Genomic DNA, 20,253 nt, shown 5'->3' on the forward strand with positions numbered 1-20,253 from the left:
ATACTACCGTATTTACACTTATGCACACATGACCTACCTTTGTTGGCTCAGGAGGGGGTAGGCCAGTGCCAGCTCTTCTGCTCCTTCCATGTCCTCACACCTTGTCTGAGCCCTGTCATTTTCCTGCGCTCAGACTCAGCATGTTAGGCCTGAGGAAGTGGGGTCATCAACACCAGCCTAGTTATATGCCAAAGAAGTTGGTGAAGTTGGTGTTAGGCCTCCTTTACACCATTGTCTCTACTACTGCGGAGTCACGTAATGCACATTACGTGATCACACTGGTAGCATCCCTGCAACCAAGCAGGTAGACTGGGCCTGGGACACTAGGACAGGGCTTACCATCTGATGGCGGCCTTGCGGTACAGCTTATGCAGAGGACAGCCAGATGTTGTATCTAAGCAATGGCATCAATGTTTACATTTAATACTAAGTGTTTGTCTATAATTTACTTTCATACAAGTCCATATTGTGACATGAACATCCCTCAAATGTAATTTAACAAAAAAGAAAGCTGCCTAAGATGGCAAAATGGTGTCAATATGTGGACCATAGAATGATGTCATAGTGCATCTATTATTAGAGACAAAAACGTTCTGCTCTTGGCTTTTTATTGTCTATATAAAGAGTTACAACATTTTTAGGCACACTTCCCACCACAGCGGAAATTCCATGTCCATTAAGCAGTTGTTACATGTAGCCGTAGTCTTTTCATTTGAATACATAAAGTACTTTCAATTCCTCTGATCCAACAGAAACCTCTGCAATAGAGAGTAGATAGAGCGGTGATAATATCAGGCCCTAATTTATAATGTTATGACTTTATGTGGATAGCATATGTGATTTATGGCAAAATCTGTCCCATTTTTGATGAGATGCACTATTATCTTGCAGAGTATATGTAGGAGTGGGGCGAATTGTAAACACACCATGCAAACCAGAAACAGATGGAAAGGGTCATTAGACTTCAATTTGATATGCAGTTTACAGGGTTCATCCACATGTTTTAAGTGTTGATGGCACATCAGTGTTTCTGATGAAGGTGATCATAAACTTTAAATGTCTTATTACTAAGGTTTACTGAAGCCAAGCCTTTAATTGCCAAGTTAAGTTTGTTTTGAACATTAACCCCTTCAGGACACAAGCAATTTTATACCATAGGGCTATATAGATATGTTGACATTTCCTTTGTTTTTTGTAAACATACGTATAAACATACACATTATTATATATATATATTTTTTTTTTTTTAAATCTACTAAGAATCAATTAAAACAATTCAGTTTCCTGCCCATTCAGTTCAGATGAAAATCAGGGGGCTATTTAAATTCGAAAACAAAATTCATTGTCCGATACCCACATTCACGCTCACTCACTCTCACATACTCTCATTCCCACAGTCTCTGAATTTCTCTCGACCTTCTCCACCGACTGCTTCCGTGTCTTGCAGCTCAGTTTCTGCTCTAGCATCATCTTCTTGTTCTTCTCTCTTATAGCTTCGTTTTTATCCAACATCTCAGCGGACATGACCTCCTTGGGTTTACTCCCGCAAAAATGGGATTTTGGCGGATGTACACTGGGAAGTTGCGTCCAGAGATGCTGACGAATAAAGAAGACAAGTGAGAAGAACAAGAAGAAAATTCTACAGAAGTAGCAGAGCTGCGAGACATGGGGGCAAAGCAATCGGCAGAGAAGATAGGGAGACATTCAAAGAGTGTGAGAGATAGAGTAAATGAGAATAAGAGAACTTGAATGAGCCCACGAAATACGAACGCAAATTCTAAGCTTTTTTGCTTTGTTTTGTTCGTTTTGCGGGGAGTCTTGCCTCGTTTTCGCAGGTGGCACCAGGGATGAAGCCTAAAGCTGCAGCAGACAGACAACCAGACACATCTATATCTGCCTGCCCCACACAGAGTTCAGAGCATGAACACGTGTCTGCCTGTAGTACTCCACATTGAGGAGGCCATTACTTGTGACCAAATACCCAACTCCATTTGCAGAAATGCAGGCGCTCATTCTTGTACCGCTCTCCAGTCCTTCAGTGAACAAAACTGCCTTCTGCAGCCCAGTTCTTGTGTTTTTGGAAATAGTTGAGTCGCCTAGCCTTTTTATCATGTCAGAAGTATGTGTTTTGGCTGCCATGAAGACCACTTGTGATGAGGCTACTCTGCGCAGTAGATGGGTGTATCGGGTCCCACTGTTTTCTGCCAATGGTGAGCTGATGGCACTGCTGGACATCTTTTGATTGCAAAGGATGCGTCTATAGGCCTCAAAGTTGTTTCTTTGTGCTTCTTCAAAAGAGCTTGGATAGAACATCTGGAAGCCCCTGTCTGCCTTAAAATTTCTTCCTGGGAGAGACCTTGATGATGTGGTATAACCACCTTGTGTCTTGTTGCTGTGCTCAGTCTTGCCATGGTGTATGACTCTTGACATTAAACCGTCTTCGGCAACCTCGCCTTGTTAGTGAGTTTGGCTGTTCCTTACCCAATTTTATTCCTCCTACACAGCTGTTTCTGTTTCAGGTTATGATTGTGTTTAAACCTACATATTAAATTGATGATCATTAGCATGTGTTGGTTATAAGTGTTTAATCATACACCTAACTATATGCTTACAATATCCCTGACTTTGTGCAAATGTACCTAAAGAATTGATGCTGTTTTGAAGGCAAATGGTGCTCACACCAAATATTGATTTGATTTAGATTTTTCCTCTGATTACTCACTTTGCATTTTGTTAAATGTTAAAAATAAAATGTTAACATATCTATTTTACACTATAAACTCTTATTCCACTCTCAGCTTCCAACAATTAGATGCTGCAATGGCAGAAAAATAGCAATATGATTCAAGCTTTGTAATTACAACTTCTGAAATGTACATTCTTTTTGTTTGAGTCTTATCTTGTAGAGTTGTTGGAATACCTTATCTATAGTAATCCAAACACAGTCTGAACAACCTAACCTCAAGTTCTTTTGTTAAAATTCCCAAATCAAGCCATTGACCCGCATTAGAAATTGCTGGAAATATTGGTACCACTTCCAGCAGTAAGCCTTCTACTTGTTGACTGCTTAACAATGCTTGGCACCACAGACTAATCAGAACATTTGGAACAAGAGCAAAAAGTCTTTAATCAGACAAGACACTGCATCTACCGACCGCTGGAATGTACAAGACTGAGATGTCCTCTTTTGCGTTATTAGAGTTTTGCTTACAAGTAAAAGCATGCATTTCAAATGAAATCAAGAAAAATTGTGGCAAAGCAAATTTTAGTTTGATTAAACCATAAGGTCATCAACCCTGGGTTTATTTCTGGTAAAGTGATGTTATGCTTCATTCACAAGTACAGTTCTGGTTACAGAAAGTCATATTTAGGCACTTGGAGACGTTTTGGGGAAATCTGGAAATGCCTCTGTTCTTCTGTACAAAGTACTACACTTCAAGCAATTGTCAGAAAACACGCAAAAAATACTTTTTTCATTGATAAACAGGATTCCCTATGTTGCCATGCAAGTTTGGCCATATACATTTTGAATGGCTATTTATATGAAACCCTTGAAACATATATGTTTTTTTCCCTTTATACTTAGGTTTTTTAATTTTGTCCGTAAATTGGCTCATATCTGTACAATCTCCGTACAATGTATAATGTTTTACTGTAATGAAAAATGCTGACTGACATTATGCCCTCGATTTCCTCGAAACACATTATTTGTTTAGCTTCTTTCATAAGTATTTATGTGAATGCTCATCAATAATTGTTTTTTTATACTCTGCAAGAGTTGTGATCATGCAAAGGCTTCTACTTGTACAAACTAGGAATACACGCATCAAAATTATTTCTTACTAGCCTGACCGTCGCGTATTAACCATTTCTAATACAGTGTCTGATGTAGGGCAGATGTAATGCACTTACAGGATCGTGGAAGTAAAGAGGCACTTCAACTTAAAAAGTCAGAGGGTCGAGGGAAAAGATCCCAAACTGCTCCTATCGGATGGTACCGTAAAGTCCTTTTTCTACTCTGCTTCTCAACGCGTTTCGCCTTATTGGCTTCTTCAGGAGAAAATTGACGGTTCAAAAGTTTTAATCCGCAATGGGTACCATCCGATAGGAGCAGTTTTGGGATCTTTTCCCTTGACCCTCGGACTTTTTAAGTTGAAGTGCCTCTTTACTTCCACGATCCTGTAAGTGCATTCTGATATTTATTCAACACTGCAGGAAGATATTGCACCATTTGGTCTTTTCTATTTTTATTCAAATTTAGACTAATAGAAGAAATAAATTTTTTATTCTGAAGAGCCTCCCACATCAGCTGTGTTTGTGAGTGCATCCACATCACATTCATATTTTCTTATTTTTTTGACTATATTGCACTATTGTTTTTTATTTTTATTTTTTCATCCCACATGTACAAAGCAATTGCGTCACAGGAGATTATTATGTGATGCACTACTTGTTATGTACTACCCATTGTGCGGTGCTGCAGGATATGATGGCACAATAAAATCAATAAACAACAATAGTACATGTTTTATATATTTTGTATTTAAAAAAGGAAATCAGATTGGCAGGAGCTGCTGAACAAATATTTTTTGATAAACCTACTGCCTTAGGGATGTCTAAACAAACATATTCATATTACTCAAATGTGTATTTTCAATTTTCCTAGTCACTGACAGTGGCCATAATGTGTTGTCAGATCCTCCCTTTTGAACCAGATTTCCAACAAGCTCATATAGGTGTGATGGTCAGGTGTCCACATACTTTTGGTCACATAGGGGCGGACAGGAACTCTGCACTGGGGACTGTACCGCTTTTACTCTGGTTACCTGGAAACATATATACATGGATCATTACTAGAATATCAGATTTTTTTGAACAAACAAAAGAGTTGTTTTTTATATAAATCTTAAAGATCAAAGGTTGCTCCTAACTGCATACGCAAGATATGCTTACAGCTTACAAACAACTGATTGCGCTCTCCCCTTGAGAATACATACTCCTAGCACATGAAAGCAAGGCAAGCCATGAGATGTTATTTATATTTACAATTACAGTATGCATTTGTATATTTCATGTACATGAGACGTATTACGAATGTTGCAATCCATAAATCCTTCATTGCTCGAAGACCACCTTTCCAACAAAAGCGTAAATAAATAAAAAGCAAAAGCTTTCAAATGTATTCATGTGATTACAACAAAAAGCTTTTCTTTTCATTCTGTAAACTCTTGGCTCTTTGTTTCAAATTATCTATAACAGATTTTTGCAAGCATGTGTCCCCAATATCAGTGCTGATAATTAGAACTGAAACTTTCACAGCTTTTAACATTAATGCCCTAGTGTTGCCATCAGTGTGATTGTTTTGGAGATACTTGGTTTAAAGTTGTGGAATCTGTGGCATAATTTCCTTCCCTGATGTCCTCTCCTGTTCTCCTTCCCCAACCTTTTTATAGGTTTATTTAGAGTATGGTACTGTAAAGTGTAACCTTTGAGACAGGTATACCTCCCAAGGGTCCTTCTTTCCTCCAGGGTTGTCCTTCTTTTCTAGAAGCTCAGAATGTGGGCATGAGGGTGTCACAGCGTTCTGTCGCACTGAAAGTCACAATAATGTGTATACAAAGGACATGAAATTAGTTTTATTAACTAAAATTCAACATTCATCTTCTCGGTCTGTCACTCAATTACATAAATAGATAAAACACAAATCTTGTGGAGCCCCTCCCCTAGTCACACCCAGACCACACCCCCTCATTAGAAATGCTGGGAAGTGCGAAACAGTTATAAATCCGCTTATGTATTGTAGAATTGCATATAATGTATCATATTGTGACTGCAAACATATGAACTGGATGAGTCAATTTGAAAAGTGCTCTGTACAACCCGTACTTTTAAGAATATATACTGTGTGTGTGTGTGTGTGTGTGTGTGTATATATATATATATATATATATATATATATATATATATATATATATATATATATATATATATATAATCGGTACATATGCTGCTTTCTTCTCTAATTACCGTGGTAGAGACTGTATCTCCGGAAACTTATGCTGGCAAATGTCTAGAAAGGACTTACTAAATGATTCAGAGTTTATGGGACAGGGCAATCAAAGGCTTGGTTGTAACAAACTAAACTGTGTCAGTACAAGGATGGTGAATATGCGGAACAGCCTTCCTGTAAAAGTCTTTTTATTTTGGCTGCTATCTTTCCTAATATTGGTGTGTGATGGCATTAGGCAGGCTGACATTGTGTTGGTATATTAGTTTTGCAAATAGCACCTTTTCCAGATGGCTTTAGTCCACATAACAGTGTACATTATTTATACTTGTCCTTTGTCTGTATTAAATATCTGTTGGATTCATCCAAAACAATATTATAGTATAATATAGTATAATACTGTTGTATTTTCTATCATGTTTATACCTCCATTGAGAGACCTATCACACCCAAACATACACGTTCACTTATAAGTGTATAATATGAAATAGAATAGTTCAATTAAAGCAAACCAAATGGTATTTTTGGTATTTGAGTCATTCCCCTATTCCCTTCTCACAAATACATAACCACAGGATAGGGAATACACTTAATTATCCCAATTGTAGTTAATACACATTTTACAAATCTTAATTACGTTAAGTTAAAATATCATCAGAAAAACAAAATGATGTTGTGCATTAGGGTGTCCACCTTTGATAAATCTAGATGTGCACCATGTAGGCTTCAAGCAGACGTGAGTCACTTGAACTTGCATAAAAAGAGGATCACATGCTTTGTCAAGTAAAAATATAATTGAGTTTGCATAATGTATGAGGGATCCAAGATTATATTTGTTTGGCAAAAGTTAACATTATGAATTTTATGTCCGGCTCTGCACTTAATTGTATCTTCTTCTCGCACATCTGTTGGCTTCGAAAATAGGCACAATCCACAAAGTGTGGGAGGAGGTTCTGTACCAAATGTCCTTTTCACTCATGTTTTATGGACGATGGTATGATGTGAAAATAACACTGTGGGGTTTCTTGACAAATTCTTCATGTACCTTGCAGAACAATTGAGTAAGTGTTCTTGATTTGCGGTAATGAGTTTTGATGTGTTATTGACGTTCTTCGCGAACGCTGTCTGCCTACGTTGAGTCCAACAGCTTCTGTGCGTAAATATTTATGTACACTGTCTGACTGATAGAATACACACACGATTGTGACCGATATAAATTGCATTCTCAATGCATGGCTGGTGTGCTTGTAATGAGAAATAATACAGGAAAGTCTTTAGTCGTTTACAATGTATATAATGTAGCTCTTAACATGAGATGTTCCACTAAAGAAGCGAAGGCCACTACAATGGTTATGTTTATTAAACACATGAGATGTGAGGTTGAATTATCTTGTGTTTGTCATGAAGAACCTTAAAGCTTTTTCTAACCATAAGCTTTCTTTTTAGGTGGAACTTGCAGAAACCTGTGCAAGATGTGAGCGTTACATTGGCACAGAAGGAGGTGGCATGGACCAATCCATTTCATTCCTTGCAGAAGAAGGAACGGTAGGTTACTTAGAAGGTAGTCTGTGTTCTTCCTGAATTAGAACAATTGCTTGACAATTCATAAACAACGCTTTTTTTGCTACAAACCAAATCATCCCAAATTGCAGTCATGAAAGCGTTGAAATCTAGAGAATCCCACAATGCAGCCATTCAACAGGATAATGGACAGAGCCTGAAAAAAACTTTGCTTTCCCTATTTTGTTATAAATAATACTTTACTTCAATTTTTCCAGAAGCGAAGTTCTGAAGTTGGAATACAGAGGTATATTGTATGCAGAATTTGTACACAGAGCTTTATTCGTAATTTATATGCCAGCTTCAGTATGCATGATAAGGAGCTTTCCTGGAAGAGATGATTTGGCTCAGCAGAATGTATAACTAAAGATGAATAGTTTAACATAAAACTTATTTTGAAAAAATACGTATTTTGCTTTAATATCTCTCCCCCAAAAAAACAGTTCTAGTTTTTGCATAATAAAATGTCTGAAACATGTTTTCAGACAGCTGCATATTGGCCATTTGTATGTGTTGTAGTTGTGTTAGTGCTACCCACTCTACGAGACAAACATTAGACAGCTTATCAAATTGCTTTGTAGTATACAATAAAATGGCACAGTATCAACCACCCAGCATGACTAATGAAAGTCATGATTGTACAAGTCAGACTTCAATAGCATTGCCATAGAGAATCAGCTCAGTGTGGTCTTTGAGAGTCATCCCAACTATAGGCTCCAGGTCTGCAGGATGTTAATTACAGCAAAATGAGATAAAACTAAGTTTTTTAGAATTAAACACAGCATAGTATTTTATGCGCAAGGAGAAAAAATTTATTTTCCATTGGACCCCCCCCCCCCCTAAAATCAGCCTGTTCACAAGCACATATAATAATATATAATGTTTATAAGGGACTGTCCTTCTTGTGGAAGCTATGCCAACAACGCAGCCTCAGTGAACCTTTATTAACTAAACAGGTGCTTATGTCTCTTGGCACCCTACGTGACTAGGTAACAATAGAAAATGGAAGCTTTAGGGCACAGGGATTGCTTAAATGTGTTTATAAAAATGCAGCTGTTAGAAGATTTAGTTATAATTATTGCTTGAATTTCATAGTTTTGTTATTATACCCCAGAGCACTTAGAAATTATAAAATTAAAGGGGATTTCATGACCAACAACTTACACAATATCTAAAGTGGTTCAATGTAACATTCTGTTTCATGTAGGTGCCAGTCCGCATAAAATACCATTGTGTTCTGAGAATAACCTTTTTTTAAGAGATTGTATTTTCCGTTTTTATGTGTCTGCCTTCTGAATAACAATTAATATGAGACATTTTAATGTGATTTAAAAATGGCAACAGATTGTACCTAAAGCCAAACTAGGTCATGTCCGAGCCCAAAATTCTCCTTGTTTCTATGGTAATTATGCCACATTTAGCAATTAGAATTGATAAATATGTACCGTACCTCATCAATTAAATTATTACTTTTTTATTTATTTTAATGGGGTGTTTAATGCATACATAATAAATACTTACACAGATGCAAGAGGAGCTTCCATCTAGCCTTATGGTACTTTTACCCGAAATACTTTTTTTTAAGTTTCTGGCAAGAATAGTGGGCTTTTGAGGGCCCCTATCTTGAGCTTAGCGTTCTTTGTTCAGGGTCAACCCATCCCTAGAGATTCAGGAAAACCCACAGAGAACCCATTCAGCATGCTGGGGGAGAATGAGAGGTCACCAGTGGAGAACACAATATAAAAAGAAAAGGTGATTGTTATGGACTTTGGCTACAAATTAACTATTGACTCAAGAGGTATTCAGAACTCTTAATACACAATAAATAAACAATACATTGTCTGACTATTAGTAGAGGAGCCAATGTAATAGAAAGTCATAATAAATTATTCATCAAAGGAGGTACATGAATCAGACTACTAACTACACACAAGTGTAGTTAGTGTATTGTTTAATATTAGGACAGAAACAGAGTTCAAGTACATTGACACACAGATTTTTACATGTATCTAAAAGGGAACATGTTTATGCAAGTCTAGATTTAAGTAAATTAGAAGAATTCAGAAATATTTACCAGTATAATGTTGATAAATGTAAAATAATGCAGTTTGGATGTAAGGTGTGGCAGACTGGTCAGACCTCATGTAGAGTCGCCATTGTGGAGACTGAATCTCCAGAAACATATATTATTCTGGAAAATGTCTAGAAAGGACTTATTAAAATGATTTAGTGTTTATGGGAGAAGTGGACCAAAGGCTTAGTTTTAATGAGATAAACTGTGCTACTAGGAGGGTGGTAAATAAGTGGAGCAGCCTTCCAGTAGAAGTGCTGGAGGTTAACAGAGCAGTGGAAATTAAACTGCCCCTGCTGTGGAATCCACTTCCAAGTATTTTATGAGGGCTGTTGATCTGTAGGATGTGGTGTCTGTAATTGTTTCTTTCATCTCCAGGAGCTCCTTTAGATATGTGTTTTGTGTAAATCTTGTAAGTATGACAAATCTTTTCCTTAAGAGATAACACTGAACAATTTTTGTTTTCTTGTTTTTTTTGTTGACAGGCTAAGCTGATAGAGTTCAGTCCTCTAAGAGCAACTGATGTCAGGCTTCCTGCGGGTGCCGTTTTTGTGATCGCTAACAGTTGTGTCGAAATGAATAAAGCAGCAACTGCCCATTTCAATATACGGGTTGTGGAATGTCGCTTGGCCACCAAGGTACAGCAGTTACGAGATGAAACACTGCATGTTTGTGTCTTTTGATGTATATCCATGTGTACATCAGGGCAACTTCACATGGAACTCAAACAGCAAGGTGTTGTAGTAATAATATTAATAATAATAATACTAGCCATTCAGATGCTTGTTATATAGATGTAAGGGGTATCTATCCATGTAATCATGGGCAGATATGATTCTTTTTTCTGAATGGGAAGGGAGGTTGAGTGCACATAGGCTATGGTGGGATAGACAAAATGTTCAGGGATCAGAATAGATCAAATCAAAGGGATCAGAATAACCAAGCGGTAAAGGGAGTATCTATTAAAAAGGAGCATATGCATCTGTGGTGCATCATAGGAAATACCTTATAGGCTTCCTAATGGCATATTGTGAAATAATAATAATAAATGTACCAAATGCCCCAGATGACTTCAACCACAGTAATGCTTGCAAAGCTGAGGAGTAGTCCAATTCCTTTTTAGGGAATAACTCAAGGTCATTTTTTCTGGTGTGCACTTCATACATACATACTAGTTTCGTTTGATCGTATATCTTTTGGTGTACATGCATTGCGTGTATTCGTAGAGTGGTTGTCAAGAGGCCCCTTTTGTCATGGAGGTCCACGGCTCCCATGTGCAGTTTGTGGTTACCTCCTGGGTAAGCAGCTACCTGCTGGGTATACACTTCACAGAGAAACATTGTTTTTAAAGTAAAATGTTTTGCAAAAACAGTTACATTGGGGAAATCAACAAAATGTAGAGGTAGTTTTAATAAATCAGTGTAATAATGCTATAAACTGTGACAGTCAGTCATTTTCCTCCAGATGTCTTATGCTCGAGCATATGTAGTATTGTTTCCTTTCTGCTGGAGTAAAAAGATTGCATAATTGTATTTTCTAAACACATCTCTAATGTCTCATGATTTTCCTTGACTTTCATGTCGGACATCTTTACAATGACTAATCTTTGTCTTTGCCCAGCTTTTATCTTATTACAATTACAGCTCAATTAATATAGCATCAAAGTAAAAGGAAAGCTTGAGACAATTACTTGAAGAAAGGAGATGAAGTCTTCTACAGATGTTATTAAAGCATTAATCATTAACATTCAATATATTTAATAAAAAACATGACATTTGTAGGTAAACATATGAAGTAGTCATTTCAGCTGTCTGTCACGTGTCCGTGCAAAGTGTATTTTACTGTCATGATGTTTGCAGTAAAAGTAATTATGATAATCGCAGGATATAATATCATGAATTTGTTGCTGCAAAATGTTTAAATGAATAAATCACGGCAATACAATTAACTAATAGGCCCCTTGTATAGTAACATACGACATAAGAGACAATCTAGGATTACAAGCCCGAATTATATCGGAATTCTGCTATTTTTAATGGAAGTTGATGTTCATACTTGTCGATAGTTGCCTCGTAATTCACAAAGTATGATGCCTGATTCCGTAGAAGCAGACAGAGCAGGAGGAACGATATGAAATATGAATGAATGAAGAAAAAGGCACTGGGGTGCAAAATGGATTCAAAATATATATATATCTAGGTATCATGGTATCATCCGCATACCTCACCATACCTTCTGTAATATTACTAATTATTATTATTTAAAAAAATGATGGGTCACAATACTGATCCCTGAGGATCAACAACTCCTCCCTGGTCTATTATCTTAATTACCCAGTCAAAAAAATAAGTATTTTTTATTTGAAATTGGACCCTACATGCCGTTAAAAAACTCATTATGTAAATCACAAGTTGGTTTGTATGCAGATGAACTGCATTCTACTCAAGAAACCTTTGATGAATATGGTTAGATATGTGGTGTTCATCGTTCTATAACAAACATGCCCAAATTCCCAGGGGCAGTACCATGAGCTTGAAATGGACTTTGGGACAATGGTAAAGAAAAGGCCTAACATAAGCAATTTTGCTACACTTTAGACCCTCTTTAAGAAGCATTGTCATTGCCTTAGTATCAGTGTATCGGTAGTTAAGGCTCTGCATATTCTACCTCACTTTTTACTCCATCTCTAGATACTAGCAAAGTCCAAAGGACTAGCCTGGAGAGACCTCATGAAACTGGGAGATCTGCAAGAAAAACTTGGAGTAACTTTGGAAGACATGCTTGCGGTTGTTGATAAAGTTCTTCATCCAGAACCATATACACGTGAAGAAGTTTGTGAGTTTTTGGGAATAAGCCTAGATGAGCTTCGTGCAACAGTCCTGAGCCAAAACACACAGGAAGGTAAGCCTAAGGATCAACCTGCATGTTATATTAGATATACAGTATAGGAAATGGGATTTTTCCATGACCGCTATGGTCTTTCAATATAAATAAACGCTGAGAAGTTTAATAATTCATGTGACTTCTCAGCTTGGAATTTCACATCAAAATGTCATTATTACACAATGTTTTAATCATTAATACATCTTATTAATGATGCCTGTGTATGGCATGAGAAATGCTGTATATAGGTACCAAAAAAATTTTGTGTGTTAAGTAAATTTCACAGTAAAGTTATACAAATGCTTTTTTACTTACTTAAGGTTGGCCTGTTAACAATTTAAGAACAATTGGCTAGAAAGTAACATTTTGGATGGAACTAGTCTGCTCTTATTCAGATATGTGCATTTCCATTTCTCCGCCACTCTCCTATGTGCAGCTCCCGTTCTCTGTTCATACGCTATATGAAGTTGAAGCACATAGTGTGTAAAAATCGCTTGTCCTCTGTAGCAACCCTCACTCCAGCCTGCCTTGGAAGCAACTTCAGCATAAGCTCTTTGGGTCGGGAGCTTCATGAAAGGGGTTCTATGGGCAAGCAACTGCACACAAGCCAAAAATCACTACTCACAATACCAAGCATCAGCTGAGGTGGTGCAAAGCACACTGCCACTCGACTCTGGAGTAGTGGAAATGGGTTCTCTGAAGTGATGAATAATGCTTCACTGTCTGAAGTCTGATGGACGAATCTGGGTTTGGCAGCAGAAAGATACCTACCAGAATCCATAGTGCCTACTGCAAACTTTGTTGGAGGAGAGATAGTGGTCTGGGGCTGTTTTTCGAGACTTGGGCCCTTTACTTTCGGTAAAGGGTTATGTTAATGATGCAGCATACAAATATACTTTAGATAAGAAATTAATTAAGTGGATAACAAATTGTATGATTCCAATTTAACGGGACCTGTTTGGGGAAGGCCCTTTCCTGTTCCAGCATGACTGTGTACCAGTGCACAAAGCAAGCTCCATAAAGACATGTTTGGATGAATTTTGTGTGGAGGAACTCGAGTGTCCTGCACAGAGCCCTGACCTCAACCCCATCGAACACCGATTGCGAGCCAGGCCTTCTTATCTAATACCAATGACTGACCTTGCTAATGCTCTTTTGCCTGAATGGGCACAATTTACTGCAGATGCGCTCAAAATCACGTGCAAAGCCTTCAAAGGCTGTTATAGCTGCAAAGAGGGGGACTCCCTATTAATGCCCACCGTTTTGGAATGGGATGTCCAACATGCTCATATAGGCATGATGGTCTGTTGTTCCCATACTTTTGGTCATATAGTGTATCTCCATCTTTCGTTTCCATGTATTGCTCCAATCTCTGTGTTTTTCCCAGTATCAGTACCAGTCCATACTTACCAACATTTAAAAATGAAGTGGGTCCGTTTTACTTTTAGAGGTGTGGTCAGAGACATGGCTTAACTATGACTCTTTTGACTTTGTGACTTATTGGAACCTATTTTAACTGAGAACCACATTTAGAAGAACAATGTATCCTATTAATGCAATTTTATTTACAAACCCATTATCTATGCTTTTTATATACATTATGAATAATGATGTTGAATATATCCAGCAAACATTCTGAGCTCCTAGAAAAGAGGGACATCAGGGGAGGTATGGGGACAAGGGGGATTTTGGTCCTAAAGAGGGATTGTCTCTGCTAATTAGGGAGGCATGCTATTCTGTCTTGGAAGTACAATGTGGTTGCTTTGGGGCTTGTGAATTACCACTGAGGCAAGTTGCTGTATTACTTATTTGTCTCTAGTTTTGTCTGAATGCTCTTAGGTGCACAGTGCACCCCAAAACCCCCTCCCCACTTTGCTTTATATTGCACCTTTTTGTAATTCATCAAGATTGGGAATCGCTAGTTTTAGGGTTAACCCATTTGTGTTTAAATTACATTATTTCCTTTCTTTTAATCAAGACCAGCCAATTACATTTAAAGGCAGCCATGTATATTTCTAGTATGGTATTTTGTAAAGATTACAATAGATTTTCCAATCTTCTGGTTGCTGTTAAAGAGCCATTGCATTTGCCAATACATAACGTGCCGAGCTGAGAGAGCCATAAAGTATTTTAAGGTAATCTGGCCAGCGCTGAATTGTTTTACCAAAGGGTGGTCTAAGAATCAGTCACAGTCATTGGCAGAGCTTCCACAACCCAATTGAAAACAGACATGTTTTTACTTCATTCTTTGGGTTACTACTGTTCAATGGTGATTTACAAGGCTATGTGAGCTATGGAAATCTCTCACGCAAGTCGGCATAAGTCTTAAATGGATGCACATTTTCAAATCTGCTGGTTTTTTTGTATATCGCATAATAATCTTAACATTTAAAGGTGGTGTTCCACCTACTCTGCTGAATGTAAAAAGTGTAGAAGCATAACTCGTAATACTATTAAATATCCAGACTCTGCACAGAAATTGTTTTCTCATGTGAAATTTTGCCTTGTTTATAATTTTTCAGGCAATGCTTAGTTGTCATGCAACAAAACAGCAGGCAACAATAGGTTGGCGCCATGGAAACTGAAATATATCTTAAAAGGTTTCTATGTTGTTTTTGTGTGACAGATCTAAGGTTTATTTGCTTATTGTGTAAGAAAGAGCAATGAATGTAAAATTGCACCTTTAAGTACAAATGAAAGAGATGGGCTAGCACACAAGATATAAATGGATTGCCCTGTTTCCAGCCATTTATTTTAAAATGTATGGCTGTATTTCAAAAGAAATAATGCAAGACACTGAGGGCTGGATTCAGTTATTTGTGATATATATATATTGCAGTTTATAAATGTATGCAATTTATTACATCTGTATATATCTACAATGCTTTAAAAATAGGACAACAATATTTACATCTAGAAGCTTTGCACATTTTATAGAAGCATTGCAGTAAACAGAAACAATGCAATGCTGAACATTTTTTAACATTTTAAATTTTCGCCATGTAATTTATTTCGTTTTACCATAATAGATTACTGAAAGCTATTTCCTTTCAGCCTCAAATATATTTTTGGCAAATGCGTGATCATGCAACCTACAGCTGTCACGTCTAACTTGCAACCATCACCTGGCTGATACACTGGGTTCTTTTGTCACCAGTCTACCCTCTGGATTTACCTGGATTTTACGTATACTGGCCATTATACTTGATCTGATCTTCAACTAAGTCACAACACACAATTTTATGTTTTCCTGTCTTTATTGAACACCGTCTAATCATCTACAGTGCAAGGTGGAACAACTATGACTAAAGGTATTCCCCACAAGAATTTGAGTCAGGAGTTTACAAATCTGGAGTCAAATCAATGAGACGAGATTGAATGTGTTGGTCAGAAAAACACTCACAAAGTTCGAGTTTGTTATTCACAGGAAGCATTCCCTGATGTGAACCATGCTTCAAACAAAGAAGATCTCTGAAGACATAAGATATTGTTGACTTGCATAAAGACAGAAAGAGTTACAAAAGTATCTCGATAGGAATTGATGTTCATCAGTCCAAGACAAATTCTCTGTAAATGGAGACAGTTGAGCACTGTTGCTACTTGCCCTAGGAGTTGTGAGTCCTGCAAAGATGACTACAAGTCCACAGCACAGAATGCCCAGAGCAGTTAAGAAGAGTCCTAGTATGTCAGCTAAAGACTTTTCTGGAACATACCGTATTTGCTCGATTATAAGACAAGGTTTTTTCCAGAGCAAATGCTCTGAAAAATACCCCTCGTCTTATAATCGAGGTCGTCTTCTAATCAGACCTCAAAAAAATGTCTGCTGGGGCCATGCTGCTTACCGGGCTTTGGTCGCGAGCAGCGCCTCTGCTACTAGCAGCAGCAGAACAGGAAGCTAGCAGCGTCCTCACATAACTCTACCTCCCCCCTCCTTCCTCTGGGGGCGGGGCCAGAGAAGTTGCTCGCACAGCCAGGCCCCTGCAGAAGTCTGCGATTGGGAGATCTGCAGTTCAGGTAAGGGGGTGGGGGAGGGTTTTTGAGCAAGTATGTGTGATTAATGGAATGAATGAGTATTTAAATATTTGTGAATGAGTGTGTGTGTGATAGCATGGATGTGTAAGGGGGGGTTGTGGTGGTAGCATGGCATAGGGAGGCTGTACTCACACTCCTATCATCCCCAGGTTCCAGCATGTACTGGCTGCCTTGGCTTGATAGGAATGTGATTGCTGTTAGCAGTTATATATATATATATATATATATATATACACCTCCAGAAATGCCTTTTAACCCCCTATATGCCACTCAGCCCCATGATATGCCTTTTATCCCCCTATATGCCAGAGTGGCATATAGGGATATAAGGCATATCATGGGGCAGAGGGGCATATAGGGGGTTAAAAGGCATATCATGGGGCACAGTGGCAAATAGGGGGGTATAAGGCATTTCTGGGGGCAGAGTGGCAAGCCTGGGGGCAGATGTGCATAACTGGGGGTGGGGCAGATTGGCAAATAAAAGGAAAAAATATATATATATTTTTCTCAATCATAGCTTTTATTAAATATGAAAAAATAGTTTACATGAATTAATATTTACTAGTAAAACTTTTTTCCTATAGGGTAGTCTTATATTCAGGCTTTTTGGTTTTTTCCTAAATTAATATTTAGATTTTGGGAGGTCGTCTTATAATCAAGCAAATATGGTACTAACATCTCTGTTGACAAGTCTACCATACATAAAATGATTAACAAAACCAGTGTTCTTAGAAGGACACCATGGAGGAAACCACAGCTGTCCAAAAAAACATTGCAGCACCTGCATGTTCCTACAGGCATAATATTCTGTGGACAGATGAAACCCAACTTAAGAAGAAACTCACAACCCTATGCATGGAGGAAAAAAGGTACAGCACACCAACATCAAAACCTCATCCAAACTTTAAGGTATGGTAGATAGGGAATTAAGATGTGGGGCTGGTATGCTGCTTCAGGGACTGAACAGCTTGCTATCAGGGCCGGCCCAAGGCAAAATGCCGCCTGGGGCGGATTTTAAAATGCCACCCCCCCCCCTTATCTACCCTTCCTCTCCCTCCGTCCCTGCCGCCCCCCATTATCTACCCTTCCTCTCCCTCCCTCGCTCCCTATTATCTACCCTTACCCCCCCCCCCTTGTACTTACCTTTCAGCAGTCCTGCAGCGAGTCTCCCTGTTCAGTCTCGGTGCCAGCTTGTAATGCTGGGCGCCGGAAATGAGGTAATCTTCCGGCACTCAGCATTACAAGCCGGCACCGAGACCGAACAGGGAGAAGAGAGAGAGGGGCGCAGAGCGGGTACCGACAGCTTGGTAAGCGAAAACCACTTGGCGCCCCTTTCTCTCTCTTTCGCTTTAAAAAAAAAAAAAGGGGCTTGGGGTGGCGAAGTGCCGCCCTTCAAAAGTCCCGCCTGGAGCGGTTGTCCCACTCGGCTCCATTGTCGGGCCGGCCCTGCTTGCTATAATCAACATATAAATCAATTCCAGAGTGTATGAAAACATTTTGTAGAAGAATGTAGGGCCGTCTGTCTGCCAAATTGAAGTATAACAAAAACAGGACATCACAAAAGTTAATAAACAGAATGGTTTCAAAAGAAGAAAATACACCTTTTGGAGTGGCCCTCAACCCGATTGAGATGCTGATTCACATCAGACATGCCAAGAATATTTTGTAAAGAGAAATGGCCCAAAATTCCTCCGGACCATGCCTCATCCACAGCTACAGGAAATATTTGGTTGAGCTTTTTTTACTGCTAAAGGATGGTCAACCAGTTAACGCCAAGGATTCACATACGTTTTACACTGTTTGTTGTGAGAGGTTAAACCGTGTTCAATAAAGACTGGGACACTTGTGTGTTTTTCCTGCAATTATATGTGGGGGTGCATTTCTTTTTTTCTTCTTTGGAATGAAGATGTTGTTTAATTAACACTTGTTTCACCATCAAAAGCAATAGACGGAGGCCGGATTGCTGCTCTGTGAGGTACCATTCGGGTGCATGGTGTGGTCTCTTTCTTCCCCTTCTTCCCTTTTTTTTTTTTTTTTTTTTTTTTCCCCCCTGGTTCCTGTGCTGAGACCTCTGCCCAATAGGGCTGCTCCGCCTTTCTTTTTTGCTGCCCAGTGGTTTGTGAGGTGTCCGCCTGGGGTTTCTGCCTACGGGTTGGCCCGTTCCCTGTTGAGGTTTCCCTTCCCCTGTTTGTTCCCACTACGAATTATCGTGTTCTTGTTTTCCGGGCATGCTCCTGGGGGCCGCTGTCTATGGGCCTTTTTTCTCCTATTTGTCTCCTCACTACCACCTTATCTTGCTGAGGCCTGTGACTTTCCGTGACATTAGTGATGTCGATATTACTTTTTGTATGCACTGGTTCAATGATACCTATGTTGATGACTGCTGATGTTTCTGCTACTTGCACATTGTTATCATGTTAACAAAAAAAGGAAATGATGTCTAGGCGCCGCTTTACTCTGACCTGTACGATTTTTATTTTTGCATATTCTGTCGTCTGCTGTGCCTGGATGTCAATAAAAAACTTTTCAATCGAAAAAAAAAAGCAATAGACGGTGTTAAAGTATAACCTATTTTTGCCTTTTTAATAGCACGGATCATCTCTTCTGTTATATGTTCTAATTATAATCAATGCTCAGTCCCTAGTTATTTCTCCCCCATCATGACGTATTTTTATTTATCTATCTATCTATCTACCCATCCATCAGCTTATAGAGCACATAAATAAGAGCCACTATAAAATAGTGAGGTTTGTCTGTTTGAAAGGTGTGATCAAATACTATACATTAGAGTACATTGACTGATTTTGTGTTTTAGTTAAAGATATTGTTAGATTCTTTAACTAAATGTTTGCAACTTAAAGGTCAGAATATCTGCCAGAAGGTAAGATTGTACTACTAGGTTATTTCAAACTGATCTTGTATGATCTTGGTATTTAATTACTGTGATAAATGTATCTGGGATAATATAATTCAGCCCTGAAAAGATTTCATGTATCTAGACTAAAATTATTAAACCAAGGCTTTCCCCCCTTTAACATAGTATTAAAAAGAATATTGTAGTCAAATATTATAAAATAGTTTGATTTGAATAGCATGATTTGATTGTGGCATTCACTTTATTCTGCATTATTCTGGGGGGGGGGGTGTTATTATGGCCCATTAACTTTGGTTCTAGAAAGGCACTTATACATTATGCTGTAAAAAAAAAAAATCAGGGTCTGAGTTCTCTGTCTAGACATTGAAAGCCTATGAATGTAATACGGGTGGCTCAAGTTACACCGCAGGATGATTGGGTCTGTAGATCTATGTCATGGAATGACTTACAGTTGACTTTGTCACGTTGTTTTACAACATCTTTTAATGTGTTCATGTTGCAGATACATTGTTCTCTTAATGTTCAGTATTTCAAGTAAAACGCTACAATATATAAGGTGTTGTTTTCTTAAGATTGTGAGCCCGCTCTTTTCCTTATTAATGATATTAAAAGCAAATGTATAACTAAAGTAACCAAGCCACATACAGCTCTACATCTTCCCTTTGGAAGACCATTTATTACCATTTATTTAAGTGGGAGCTCAGTTCCCAATAACTACAATGGGAGTACTGGTGAGCATGTGCAAGAAACATACCGAGGTATAATTCCTGCTTTCTTTAGAGACGGAAGTATCATTTTCTAGCTCCAATAACTAAAAAAAATGAA

The 20,253-nt window shown here is 38.2% G+C and overlaps 1 protein-coding gene across 1 annotated transcript in view; it reads left to right on the forward strand.

Moving 5' to 3' along the window:
• Nucleotides 1–20,253, forward strand: part of LOC149297826 (N-acetylgalactosamine kinase-like) — a 73,497-nt gene that overhangs the window by 39,054 nt on the left and 14,190 nt on the right. The window contains exons 6-8 of the mRNA XM_089488293.1: nt 7,454–7,552; nt 10,124–10,276; nt 12,329–12,539. Of these exons, the coding sequence (XP_089344419.1) occupies nt 7,454–7,552; nt 10,124–10,276; nt 12,329–12,539 (463 nt within the window). The remainder of the gene's footprint in view (nt 1–7,453; nt 7,553–10,123; nt 10,277–12,328; nt 12,540–20,253) is intronic.

The sequence above is a fragment of the Sceloporus occidentalis genome, unplaced genomic scaffold (assembly GCF_023333645.1).
Source record: "Sceloporus occidentalis isolate IW3139 unplaced genomic scaffold, rSceOcc1.0.p SCAF_37, whole genome shotgun sequence".
In the NCBI taxonomy this organism is placed as follows: domain Eukaryota; kingdom Metazoa; phylum Chordata; class Lepidosauria; order Squamata; family Phrynosomatidae; genus Sceloporus; species Sceloporus occidentalis.